A 14,642-nucleotide genomic window follows, 5' to 3' on the forward strand; every position below is an offset into this window, starting at 1 on the left:
ATTTTTAGTTCATGATGATAGTTACTGAAAGGTGATATGACTGTGCTGAAAGCTGTCACATACCGTAATATCTGAAGATAAGTGCTGTTAACGGTGGCTGCTTTAAAAATTTACTGTTTTTTATCAAACCTCCTTCAGATTTTTTTCTTTCTGGATAATTTTCTCTTTGGGAATTTTTTCTAAGTTGACATATAACATTGTATTAATTTCAGGTGTACAACATAATGATATAGATAGATATAGTTAAATGATCATTATAATAAATTCGTTAACATCTGTCACCATATATAGTTATAACTTTTTTCTTATGCTCAGGATATTGTCTCTGTCTTCACATTTACTTAACTTTTCCTCCGTAGTATCTAATCTGCTCTTAATCATTTCCAGAGAATTTTTTAAATTTTTATTTTTTTAAAAAAATTTCAGGTGTTGCCTTTTTGTTATTTTTTTTTTCTTTTATCAACATATTCATTTTTTAAAAATTTAAATCCTAGTGCGTATTTTTGATAGTTGTTTTAGTGTCCTTATCTGCTGTTATCATCATCTCTATCTTCTGGGTCTGTTTTAAATTGACTGATTTTCTTCTTGGTTATGGGCCACATTTTCCTACTTGTTGGCATCATAATTAAAAAATACATATTTCTGGAAAAGTAATTCATAATTTCTTCAACCATGTTTCTGTTGATGGGCAATTATGGTTTTTCCAGTTTGGAACTATTGCAGACAGTGTTGTAATAAATACCCTTGTGATGTGTTTTGTTCACGTTAAAAATGCATCTTAGTATAAATTCCTGCTAATGGAGTTTCTCATCAAAGGACATGTTTATGCAAATATTTGACATATAATGCTATATTGCCCTTTGCATAGGCTATACATATTTATATTAATGAAATAAGTACTGAATTATTTTTAAGTTAAGAAGATAATCCTCTAACGAACATTGTTCACAATAGAACAGGCCAGGCACTTAGTCATTTGATTTCTGTAGCACGATGTCACAGATTGATCTTTTGGCCTCAGCATTAAAGTAAAGCCACTTGAATGTGACTCTTGGAAACATCATTTTCACGTAGTCAGATGCTAAAAGAAGTAGCTATTGGTCATTTTCTTGTATGTTATGTATAAGAAAAGCCAATTTGATAGTGTTGTAAATGGAACCGCATTTTGTTGTTGTTGCTTCTAATGGAATGATTACACTATTTCTAAAAAATTAATTAGGTGATATAGTTTATATTCAGTTTCTACTGAACTACTCAGAATGTTAGTTGTTGAAAGAAGAGACTTTGGGGAGGCTTGTTTTAGTGACTTCCCTTTGCAATTAGAATCCATTAGAATATTAGGGCAGAATATTGTAGAGACTTAAAATTCCTGAGGTAGTGGACTACTACTACCTTATACTTGGTTTGGGGCTTGGCGTGCTGGAGTGTTTACTCTGTATTCTCATCCACCCTTACTTAGCCTTCAGCAGGTTTTTGGATGGCTGTGTCACAGGATGATCTCTCCTTTCATGTTCTTTGCAATTTTTGATTAGTTGCTGGACAGTGTGAACTTTATATTGTTAAGTATCTGTATTTTATTGTCTCTCTTTAAAGAATGTTGTTTTACTTTGATAGGCATTTATTTACTTTTGGACCACCTTGAGCTTATTTCTTGTAGCTTGTTTTTAAGTTTTGTTACGGATCTTGTTAGCATAGCCTTTATTCTGTGGCTGGAGTCATTAGACTGGTCTCATGAGCAGATCTGGGCTACAGCTCCTGAGCTAAGAATGGATTTTACATTTTTAAAGGGTTGTAAAGAAACAAGGATAAAAACAAAGAATATTGTGATAGAGATTATATGTGTCCCACATAGCCTAAGATACTTACTGTCTTGCCTTTTACAGAAAATATTTTCTGATCTTTGCTCTAGGGTTTGCTTAACCCTAACTTATAAGATGTTTTATTTCTTGGGTTTCTACTAAATACCCCAGGTTTTCTGTGGTAGTTTCATTCTATTTGGTTGGAACTCATATGTCTCCCCTTTATGTAATCTCTGAGAGGTGTACACCTTTCAGTTACCCAGCATTTAATTTTCCTTTCCTTGATATTCGTTCTTTTTTTAAAAAAATAGGAATAATATTTGTATTATAATTTTTACGTTACATTTTATATATATATATTAGGATAGAATGGATAAGAACATTAATGTTACTAAGATCCAAAATCTTCATTGTGAGAGAAATGAGATACAAAGTAAAAACCCAGTGTTAAGTCTGAGTTGTACATACAATATTTGTTCTTTGCAAGTCTCATGAGGTCTTACTATGCATGCAGAGCTTAGTAGCCAGCTGGAGACTCAAAGAATCACCTATGCAAATTTCTGGAGCCTTGTCTCTGGGCAGCTGCCTTCACGTTGGTACACTGGCTTGCAGATTCCGCTTTCTTACTCCACCTTACCCTCCTTAATTTTTTTAGTCTCTTCTTTTCTCACCTCAGAAAGATAGCTGTGTTTTGTTTCAGTTATCTATTTTTGTGCTGGTGTTCAGTACATTTTAGTCAGAAAGCTGGAATGATTATAGGGCTTACATTTGATTGTTAACCTTCTCTCAGGCAGTACACTCTTGTCTGACCTTTGCCCAGGATCTGAAAACTGTTTTCCTAAATATTTTTTTCAAGTTTTCTAGTTGTTTATATGTGAGGATAAATCTAATACCAGTTGTTCTTTCATAGTTAGAAGTCTGTTTAGTAAACATTAATAGAATGCTTTTAGACTTTTGGTATAGTATAAAATTAATATTTGTACTTTTGTCAGATATCTTATTTGCTATAAATTTGGTTTTTATAGTATTTGTAAGAACTATTAGCAGGATATTAAGAAACTGTGATTAAGATTCAGTTCTCTACTGCACCTTGGATGTCTACTCTGTGCCCCAGACTTTTATAGCTTGCTGGGGACAGAAAGAATAACACGTGAATTGAAGATCAGGTACTCAGCCTAGTAGGGAAAGTAGGCATGTATTATCTGTTGCTGCATAACAAGTTATCCTGAGACTAAGTGGTTTAAAAAACATACATTTTCTGTTGGTCAGGAATTGGGCCATGGCTTAGCTGGATCTCCTGGCTCAGGGTCTTTCAAAAACCTGAAATTAAAATGTGGACCAAGCTACAGTGGAATCAAGATTTGTCTGGTGGAGGATCCATTTCCAAGTTCACTCACATGGTTGTTGGTAGGAATCAGTTCCTTTCCACTTGGGCCTCTTCACAGGGCAGCTCACAGTGTGGTAGCTTGTGTCTCTTGTAACCTTATCTCAGAAGTGAAATCCTGTCATTTTCACTGTATTCTGTTGTATTTAAGAAGTAAGTCACTAGGTCCAGCCCACATTCAATAGGAGGAGATTACACAATGGCACAAATATAGGACATGGGGATCATTGACAGCCATTTTAGAAACTGCCTGTAATAACACATGGTGTATAAATTATATAAAATATTATAATTGTGTCTATAAAATAATGTTACAGTATTAATATGTATGACATAATAACAGTTTGCTACTGGTGTGCTAAGTGCTTCCCACAGGTTATTTTATTTAAGCCTCTCCCAGTGTTTGGTGGGAGAGGTAGTATGTAATATATTCATTTTATAGATAAAGAAATTGAAGCTCAGTGAAGTTACCTAGCTATGATATAGCAGAATCAAGACTCTAGTCCAGACTTTGCTGATTTTAGCACCCATATATTTTTTTTCCATGCATAGATTTTATTCTACATTTTTTTTTCTATTGAAGAATATCAGTCATTCTTTTAACAAATGTTTATTGAGCAATTTGTGCCCAGCTAGAGAAAGATTACCAATGAGTCAGACGCCCGAGATATAAAGGAGGTCTGATAATACCACCAGGTAACTACAGAGACTGGCAGAGGTGAGAGCTAAGGTGAGGATAATTTAGAAGGGAGATTTGATAAGGGTATGATGAGTGTAATTTGTGGTCCTGAGATCAAATGCAAAGATGGGGCTAGTTCTTTTCTCATTAACCCCAATCTTAGAAGTTTACTGTCAGACATGTAGATGCTAAGCCTAAATCCTTTTACAAGAGAAAGCTTGATGTCCAGCTTCAAAGAACACAGTTATTGTATCTTTCAGTGTCCACCTTGGATTTTAAGCCAAAGTCATGTTCTTCTTGGGGTAGATTCCAGCCAATGACTGAGAAGGCAGTGGTAGGGTAACTTAGCCATTTCTATCTTCTTTGGTGCTCCTCTAGTAGGAAATCTTTTCTCTGAAAATGGTACTTCATATTGCAAGATTTTGTCAGGTCTTTAAAGCAGTCTAACAGCAACCCCTGCCCAGTCATATGTCATTCTTTTTTTTTGGGGGGGGGGGTACACCAAGTTCAATCATCTGTTTTTATACACATATCCCCGTATTCCCTCCCTTCCTTGACTCCCCCCCCCCGAGTCCCCCCACCCTCCCCGCCCCAGTCCTCTAAGGCATCTTCCATCCTCAAGTTGGACTCCCTTTGTTATACAACAACTTCCCACTGACTATCTATTTTACAGTTGGTAGTATATATATGTCTGTGCTACTCTCTCGCTTCGTCTCAGTTTCCCCTTCACCCCCCGCCCCCTCCCATACCTCGAGTTCTCCAGTCCATTCTCTGTATCTGCGTCCTTGTTCTTGTCACTGAGTTCATCAGTACCATTTTTAGATTCTGTATATGTGAGTTAGCATACAATATTTGTCCTTCCCTTTCTGACTTACTTCACTCTGTATGACAGATTGTAGTTCTATCCACCTCATTACATATAGCTCCATCTCATCCCTTTTGATAGCTGAGTAATATTCCATTGTGTATATATGCCACATCTTCTTTATCCATTCATTTGTTGATGGGCATTTAGGTTGCTTCCATGTCCTGGCTATTGTAAATAGTGCTGCAATAAACATTATGGTACAAGTTTCTTTTGGGATTATGGTTTTCTTTGGGTATATGCCCAGGAGTGGGATTACTGGATCATATGGTAGTTCTATTTGCAGTTTTTTAAGGAACCTCCAAATTGTTTCCCATAGTGGCTGTACCAACTTACAGTCCCACCAACAGTGCAGGAGAGTTCCCTTTTCTCCACACCCTCTCCAACATTTGTTGTTTCCAGACTTTGTGATGATGGCCATTCTGATTGGTGTGAGGTGATACCTCATTGTGGCTTTGACTTGCATTTCTCTGATGATTAGTGATGTTGAGCACCTTTTCATGTGTTTGTTGGCCATCTGTATGTCTTCTTTAGAGAAATGTCTATTTAGGTCTTCTGCCCATTTGTGGATTGGGTTATTTGCTTTTTTGGTATTAAGCTTCATGAGCTGCTTGTATGTTTTGGAGGTTAATCCTTTGTCCGTTGTTTCATAGGCAATTATTTTCTCCCATTCTGAGGGTTGCCTTCTTGTCTTGTTTATGGTTTCTTTTGCTGTGCAAAAGCTTTTAAGTTTCATGAGGTCCCAATTGTTTATTCTTGATTTTCTTTCCCTGATTCTAGGAGGTGGGTCAAAAAGGATCTTGCTTTGATGGATGTCATAGAGTGTTCTGCCTATGTTTTCCTCTAGGAGTTTGATAGTGTCTGGCCTTACATGTAGGTCTTTAATCCATTTGGAGTTTATTTTTGTGTATGGTGTTAGGAAGTGTTCTAATTTCATTCTTTTACATGTTGCTGTCCAGTGTTCCCAGCACCACTTATTGAAGAGGCTGTCTTTTTTCCATTGTATCTTCTTGCCTCCTTTGTCAAAGATAAGGTGCCCATATGTGTTTGGGCTTACTTCTGAGTTCTCTATTCTATTCCATTGGTCTTCCTTTCTATTTTTGTGCCAGTACCATACTGTCTTAGCACCCATATTTTTAATCTGCATATTTTGTCAGCATTAAAGTAAAATTACTTTTTATTGGGCACCTCTTATGTGCCAAACCTTGGGGTAAATGCTTTATATATATTAACTTCATTTAAGCCTCATAATAACTCCAGTTAAAGTTCCTGATCTTACTGATGATGTACTTTAGATTCCAGATGTAAGAAATTACTTTGAAAAATTACATATATTTTTCTGTTTGAGACATTAAGCAAGTATAACCCAGAGTCTCTGTAAATACCAAAAGAAATGAATCATTTAAATACCTATTACTTTAAAAAAGTGGTATTGCTAGTTAAATTTGCAGAAGGAAGCCCAACACATTTCAGTCCATTTACTATTCTGCAGATGAAGGGGAGTATGTGAATCTCAAACAGGAATGAATTCGTAAATACTTGAAAAGAAAACAACCCACTATGAAGAAATCTCAGCAAATACTACTATATAAATTTTTGTCCGAAATTAGCTCATGTAGTTAATGTTGAAATATTTTTAACTAACAAATTTGAAGTATTTTCACTAATAAGTTCATTCACAAATAAATTGAGTGGCTTTCGTATCAAAGGCTGTACATACTTCCTTTAGTTATCCCATTGTCTTTGCAAAGTGAATCTTCTAGATGAGGAAAATAAGACACAGAGAATTATTTTTTCATGGCTGAAAGGTAACCATGAGATTGCTGATCTTATTGGCCTTATAGACTAGTTTATCTTATAATTTTTGAGGGGTGTCTTGTAAAATATATGTTGATAAGAATAATTTCCTTATAATAGCACTGACTCACATTCTACATTCGTATTTGCTTTCTTAAGTGGGGCGTAAAATGCGGTTGAAGCTGATGTGCTCAGATTCTGTGTCATATGTTATATTAGCATATGCCATTATGACATCCTACACTCACTCATTCACTTATTTATTAAAAAATATTTATTACTAAGTTCTAAATACTGCTCTAAGTACTTTGGATACACCAGTGAACAAAATAGACAAAAGTCATGAATTTTACATTTTAGCAGGCATGGTTCAAAAATAAACAATGAACATGATAGGTAAGTAAGTTAGCAGGCATTCATGTGGATAAGGAAAAACTTCTATACCTGCTCTTTTAAACCGTGCTAAGGAAAATTATATAGAAAACAACTTGGTTTTCAGCTTAGCTTATTTTTGTTATTCCCTTTTAAAAATATTGTTTAAGGACAACAAAATTTGGGGAAATATTCTCTCCAAAATGCTAGATATAACAAAATTTATGTTTCTGTAAACTTGTTTCTGTGTAAATTATATTATACTTTTGGTGGCTTTGAATATTAATGGTAATTTTTATAATTCTAAGAAAATGTTATAGCACATCTTTTTATTATTTGTTATGAAAGTGATTCTTGTTTAGAAAACTATAATTTTGTTTATCACACTTGTCTTTCTAAGTTAAGTTTTTCTGTGAAGGGAAGATTAAACATTTTAAATATCTTGTTGGTGTAGCTTAGAATTGACTAGGATATATTATAGTTTCAGCATGTGGTATGATAGCATTTTACAGTGTTGCATGTGTTGTCACAAACAGTATCATTAACTCAAATGTTAATACTTCTTTTGTTGACTTGCTGAATTAAATCTACCCCTTAGACTATCAGAGTGGATTTCTTAATTTGTTTTTTAACCAAGAATCCCTGAATGTCTGCATTTTTTTCTACATAATATAAAAAGTAGACCTCACATGACTGGATCTTTTACCTGAGATGTTGAATAGACTTTATTCTTATGTTTAGTGAATAGATGGGGGTACCTGAGATTAGAGGAATAGGGTTTTGAGAAAGGATTTTGAGAAAGGGACAGAATGAACCATGGAGTCAATAAAAATAATGTTCTAATTAGACTTAAGAATAGATATTAAAAGACAAAACACCACGTTTTCTTTGGAGTATTATTACTTCATTTGTCTTTCTAACATTCTCAGTGAATACAGTTCTTTTCGTTCTTTGTTTAGTCAGTGCAGTCCTGTAACAATGAGGAAAGTAGTGTAGAAATAATGGGAAGGAAGTAGGATGATTGTGGGACACTCCTTTGAAGAGATTTTCTTTTCTTTGAATACTTGGCTTTTTAAAAGCAATTGAGATTTGAGGTTTAAAAGGTGGATAATAGTAGTCCTGTGCGCTAAATTTTGAAACCTCTTCTCCAACTTTTCTATCTAGTCTTTCATAACTATTTAATTAGTGGTTAAATGCCCATCACATTCAGTTTTGTATATAGAAACTATTTCTTTTCTCTCTTTTCTTTTACAAGGACTCTGTGCCTGGAGATAAGACTTTTCTTATATAGCTCTGGAATTATCAAATGGTATTAAAGTTATATCTTTGCCTGCAAATTTTCTCCTTGGTGAGAAAATTGTTTTGTTCCCAAAGGAAATTCTAAGCCTAATGATGGAGAAGTGACAAATGAAACCAATAACCAAGCATTTTGTAGTTTAAGATGCTCAGTAACTAAGATTTAACAGGTATTAGACTTCTGTTGCAATTGTTGGTATTTTTAAATAAATTCGAGGAAGGAGTAATCTGCCGTAATCCATATGAACCTTTGCTTGTGATGTTTGGAGTGGTTGCCAGCTGCTTAATGGCTGCGATAACCTTTGCTTGGCTAATGTACATGGCACTTTTAGAAATTATCCTAAAAGTGACAGTATGCCTGTCACCTGCAGAGTTGTGGTGTGATGGCAGCTGAGCACTGAGATGGAGGGTGTGGAGCTGAGATTTTGTAGGAATTAATTCACTCATACAGAGAACATGTTTCAGTTTGACAATGTGGAAGCGTTAGCCCAGAATATGTAGTTGAGTACATTTTGTCGGGTTTTGAGTAGTTTTTCAAAGATAACAATCTTTTAATGTTCATATATGTGCTATTGTACAATGATGTTAGAAGGAAAAGTGATGATGGCACTTGGAGGACTTTCAAGCTTAGAGCAGATTAATTTATCTGGTACAGCCATGATTTAATATGCAGACGTAAAAGCCTTTGCTTTTTACTTGCTTTAGGCAGTTACATTATTTGCCAGCCTGTTGGCTAGTCAACACCAATATGTTTCTTTTAACTTCATGAATCTCAGCATATGTTATTTTACATATCCTAAATAATTTAAATATATTTCTTATTCTTTCCACAGGATGCAGCGTCCATGAAGCACATGACAGTAAAGCTTCCTACTCATACCACCAGGAGGATCTCTTGGAAAGAGTCAACACAGGACTACCAGAGAAACTAAATTGTCTGAAGCATCATGTGTTGAAACAACAGAAGGCTACTACCTTTGCACTGGCTAGAATAGTGACGATGTTTTCAATTCTTTAAGCTCCAAGAATCCAGGGGAGTGAGCTGAAACTCTGAAAAATGCGGCCATGGACTGGTTCCTGGCGTTGGATTATGCTCATTCTTTTTGCCTGGGGAACCTTGCTGTTTTATATAGGTGGTCACTTAGTACGAGATAATGACCACCCTGATCACTCTAGCCGAGAACTGTCCAAGATTTTGGCAAAACTTGAACGCTTAAAACAGCAAAATGAAGACCTGAGGCGAATGGCTGAATCTCTCCGGTAGGTTCTAAAAAAACTGAGGGAAGAATGGTGAAAAATTGTACTTTGGTTTTTGGTGCAGGACTTCGGTCAGCTATTTAAAAACATTTAATGATTTCTATAAACTGCTATTTTGCAAAAATTTAAATATCCTAATAAGGTACTTTTGTACTAGTGATATCTCTATGTATTTAACATAGAGAGTTACTCTATAATGGCAAATCTTATTTTACATATGAATTTTAATATAAAGAGACTGGCATTTAATTTATGTATTTATATTTTGTTTAAAATTATCTTCAGCATCTTGATAATTTTGATAAATTAAATATAAACTTTGTTTGATTTAAATTAGTACATATTAAACTTTTCCTCATGGACTATAACAAACACATAATAATTGAGAGGCAGAGTCTAAGTATAGTTTATTAAATGAAAAAATTCATTCTTAAATTAAACAACTGTATCTGGAATCTAGAAAATTGTTATAATTCCTACTTCTAGTCTATTAAAAAATGTGACATGGGGAATTCGCGGGCAGTCCAGTGGTTAGGACTCCATACTTTCACTGCTGGGGGCCCAGATTCAATCTCTGATCAGGAAACTAAGATCCTGCAAGCTGCGGTGCAGCACCCCCACCCGCCTCAAATGTGATATGTATCTGTTAGAAGTCACCAGCTATGGGGAAAAACAAAGTCTTTTATTTTCAGCGAACAAGTGAGTGTATTTTTTTTTTCTTTTTAATTTTTAATTTTTTTATTTTTTACAATAAACTGCATATATTTAGAGTGTACATTTTGGTATCCCAATCTCCGAATTCATTCTCCCCCCCAACCCTCCCCGCTTTCCCCACTTGGTGTCCATATGTTTGTTCTCTACATCTGTGTCTCTATTTCTGCCTTGCAAACCAGTTGATCTGTACCATTTTTCTATAGTCCACATATATGTGTTAATATACAATATTTGTTTTTCTCTTTCTGACTCACTTCACTCTGTATGGCAGTCTCTAGGTCCATCCATGTCTCTAAAAATGTCCCAGTTTCATTGCTTTTCACAGCTGAGTAATATTCCATTGTATGTATGTACCACATCTTCTTTATTGATTCATCTGTTAATGGACATTTAGGTTGCTTCCACATCCTGGCTATTGTAAATAGTGCTGCAATGAACACTGGAGTGCATGTGTCTGTTTAAATCATGGTGTTCTCTCTGTATATGCCCAGTAGTGGGATTGCTGGGTCATACAGTAGTTCTATTTTTAGTTTTGCAAGGAACCTCCATACTGTTCTCCATAGTGGCTGTATCAGTTTACATTCCCACCAGCAATGCAAGAGCATTCCCTTTTCTCCACACCCTCTCCAGCATTTACTGTTTGTAGATTTTCTGATGATGCCCGTTCTAAGCGGTGTGAGGTGATACCTCATTGTTGTTTTGATTTGCATTTCTCTAATAATTAGCGCTGTTGAGCAGCTTTTTATGTGCCTCTTGGCCATCCATATGTCTTCTTTGGAGAAATGCCTATTTAGGTCTTCTGCCCATTTTTTGATTGAGTTGTTTGTTTTTCTGATATTGAGCTGGATAAACTGTTTATATATTTTGAAGATTAATCCTTTGTCTGCTGATTTGTTTGCAAATATTTTCTCCCATTCTGAAGGTTGTCTTTTCATCTTGCTTATAGTTTCCTTTGCTGTGCAGAAGCTTTGAAGTTTCATTAGGTCCCACTTACTTATTTTTGTTTTTATTTCCATTATTCTAGGGGGTGGATCAAAAAGATCTTGCTGTTATTTACGTCAAAGAGTGTTCTTCCTGTGTTTTCCTCTAGGAGTTCAATAGTGTCTGGCCTTACATTTAGGTCTTATATCCATTTTGAGTTTATTTTTGTGTATGGTGTTAGGGAGTGTTCTAATTTCATTCTTTTACATGTAGCTGTCCAGTTTTCCCAGCACCACTTATTGAAGAGGCTGCCTTTTCTCCATTGTATATCCTTGCCTCCTTTGTCATAGATTAGTTGACCATAGTTTATCTCTGGGCTTTCTATCCTGTTCCATTGATCGCTGTTTCTGTTTTTGTGCCAGTACCATACTCTCTTGATCACTGTAGCCTTGTAGTATAGCCTGAAGTCAGGAAGCCTGATTCCACCAACTCCGTCTTTCCTTCTCAAGATTGCTTTGGCTATTCGGAGTCTTTTGCATTTCCATGCAAATCGTAAAATTTCTTGTTTAGTTCTGTGAAAAATGCCATTGGTAATTTGATCAGGATTGCATTGAATCTGTAAATAGTTTTGGGTAGTATAGTCATCTTCTCAATGTTGATTCTTCCAATCCAGGAACATGGTATGTCCCTCCATCTGTTTGTGTCATCTTTGATTTCTTTCATTAGTGTCTTATAGTTTTCTGAGTCCAGGTCTTTTACCTCCTTGGTTAGGTTTATTCCTAGGTATTTTATTCTTTTTGTGACTATGGTAAATGGGATTGTTTCCTTCATTTCTCTTTCTGATCTTTCATTGTTGGTGTAAAGGAATGCAAGAGATTTCTGTGTGTTAATTTTGTATCCTGCAACTTTGCCAAATTCATTCACGTAGTTTTCTGGTGGCCGCTTTAGGATTTTCTATGTATGGTATCATGTCATCTGCGAACAGTGACAGTTTTACTTCTTCTTTTCCAGTTTGGATTCCTTTTATTTCTTTTTCTTCTCTGATTGCTGTGGCAAGGACTTCCAAAACTATGTTGAATAGTAGTGGTGAGAATGGACATCCTTGTCTTGTTTCAGATCTTAGAGGGAATGCTTTCAGTTTTTCACCATTGAGAATGATGTTTGCTGTGGGTTTGTCATATATGGCCTTTATTATGTTGAGGTAGGTTCCCTCTATGCCCACCTTCTGGAGAGTTTTTATCATAAATGGGTGTTGAATTTTGTCAAAAGCTTTTTCTGCATCTATTGACATGATCATATGGTTTTTATCCTTCACTTTGTTAATATGGTGTATCACATTGTTTGATCTGTGTATATTGAAGAATCCTTGCATTCCAGGGATAAACCCCACTTGATCATGGTGTATGATCCTTTGAATGTATTGTTGGATTCTGTTGGCTAGTATTTTGTTGAGGATTTTTGTATCTAAATTCATCAGTGATATTGGTCTGTAGTTTTCTTTGTTTGTAGTATCTTTGGTTTTGGTATCAGGGTGATGGTGGCCTCATAAAATGAGTTTGGGAGTGTTCCTTCCTCTGCAATGTTTTGGAAGAGTTTGAGAAGGTTGGGTGTTAGTTCTTCTCTAAACGTTTGATAAAATTCACCTGTGACTCCATCTGGTCCTGGACTTTTGTTTGTTGGGAGATTTTTAATTACAGTTTCAATTTCATTTCTTGTGATGGGTCTGTTCATATTTTCTATGTCTTCCTGATTCAGTCTTGGAAGGTTATACTTTTCTAAGAATCTGTCCATTTCATCCAGGTTGTCCGTTTTATTGGCGTATAGTTGCTTGTAGTAATCTCTGATGGTGCTTTTTATTTCTGCAGTGTCCGTTGTAACTTCTCCTGTTTCATTTCTAATTGTATTGATTTGAGTCCTCTCCCTCTTTTTCTTGATGAGTCTTGCTAGAGGTTTATTGATTTTATTTATCTTCTCAAAGAACCAGCTTTTCGTTTTATTGATTTTTGCTATTGTTTTCTTTGTCTCTATTTCATTTATTTCTGCTCTGATCTTTATGACTTTTCTCCTTCTACTAACTTTGGGTTTTGTTTGCTCTTCTTTCTCTGGTTTCTTTAGGTGTAAGGTTAGATTGTTTATTTGGGATTTTTCTTATTTCTTGAGGTAGGATTGTATTGCTATAAACTTCCCTCTTAGAACTGCCTTTGCTGCATCCCATAGGTTTTGGATCATTGTGTTTTCATTGTCATTTGTCTCTAGGTATTTTTTGATTTCCTCTTTGATTTCTTCAGTGCTCTCGTGGTTATTTAGTAGCGTATTGTTTAGCCTCCATGTGTTTGTGTTTTTTACAGTTTTTTTCCTGTAATTGATTTCTAATCTCATAGTGTTGTGGTCAGAAAAGATGCTTGATACGATTTCAATTTTCTTGACTTTACCAAGGCTTGATTTATGACCGAAAATGTGATCTCTCCTGGAGAATGTTCCATGTGCACTTGAGAAGAATGTGTAATCTTCTGTTTTTGAATGTAATGTCCTATAGATATCTATTAACTCAAGCTGATTTATTGTGTCATTTAAAGCTTGTGTTTCCTTATTAATTTTCTGTGTGGATGATCTGTCCATTGGTGTAAGTCCCCCACTATGATTGTGTTACTGTCGATTTCCTCTTTCATAGTTGTTAGCATTTGCCTTATGTATTGAGGGGCTCCTATATTGGGTGCATATCTATTTATAATTGTTATCTCTTCTTCTTGGATTGATCCCTTGATCTTTATGTAGTGTCCTTTCTTGTCTCTTGTAACATTTTTAATTTTAAAGTCTATTTTATCTGATATGAGTATCGCTACTCCAGCTTTCTTTTGATTTCCATTTGCATGGAATATCTTTTTCCATCCCCTCACTTTCAGTCTGTATGTGTCCCTAGGTCTGAAGTGGGTCTCTTGGAGACAGCATATATATGGGTCTTGTTTTTGTATCCACTCAGCCAGTCTGTGTCTTTTGGTTGGTGCATTTAGTCCATTTACATTCAAAGTAATTATCAATATGTATGTTCCTATTACCATTTTCTTAATTGTTTTGTTTTTTGTTTCTGTAGGTTCTTTTCTTCTCTTACGTTTCCCGCTTAGAGAAATTCCTTTAGCATTTGTTGTAAGGCTGGTTTGGTGGTGCTGAGTTCTGTTAGCTATTGCTTGTTTGTAAAGCTTTTGACTTCTCCGTTGAATCTGAATGAGATCCTTGCTGGGTAGAGTATTCTAGGTTGTAGGTTCTTCCCTTTCATCACTTGAAATATATCATGCCAGTCCCTTCTGGCTTGCAGAGTTTCTGCTGAGAAATCAGCTGTTATTCTAATGGGAATTCCCTTGTATGTTATTTGTCGTTTTTCCCTTGTTGCTTTTAATGACTTTTCTCTGTCTTTAATTTTTGTCAGTTTGACTACTATATGTCTTGGCGTGTTTCTCCTTGGGTTTATCCTGCCTGGGACTCTCTGTGCTTCCTGCACTTGGGTAGCTATTTCCTTTCCCATGTTAAGGAAGTTTTCAGCTATAATCTCTTCCATTATTT

General features: G+C 35.4%; 1 protein-coding gene across 4 annotated transcripts in view; it reads left to right on the forward strand.

Annotated features, from left to right (window-relative positions):
- Window positions 1-14,642, forward strand: part of FUT8 (fucosyltransferase 8) — a 315,036-nt gene that overhangs the window by 142,546 nt on the left and 157,848 nt on the right. For all 4 annotated transcript variants that reach the window (XM_057731047.1, XM_057731050.1, XM_057731048.1 and 1 more), the window contains one exon: window positions 9,026-9,452. In XM_057731047.1, coding sequence (XP_057587030.1) covers window positions 9,250-9,452 — 203 coding nt within the window. In that variant the 5' untranslated portion in view covers window positions 9,026-9,249. The remainder of the gene's footprint in view (window positions 1-9,025; window positions 9,453-14,642) is intronic.

Source organism: Hippopotamus amphibius, chromosome 4, assembly GCF_030028045.1.
Source record: "Hippopotamus amphibius kiboko isolate mHipAmp2 chromosome 4, mHipAmp2.hap2, whole genome shotgun sequence".
NCBI lineage: Eukaryota > Metazoa > Chordata > Mammalia > Artiodactyla > Hippopotamidae > Hippopotamus > Hippopotamus amphibius.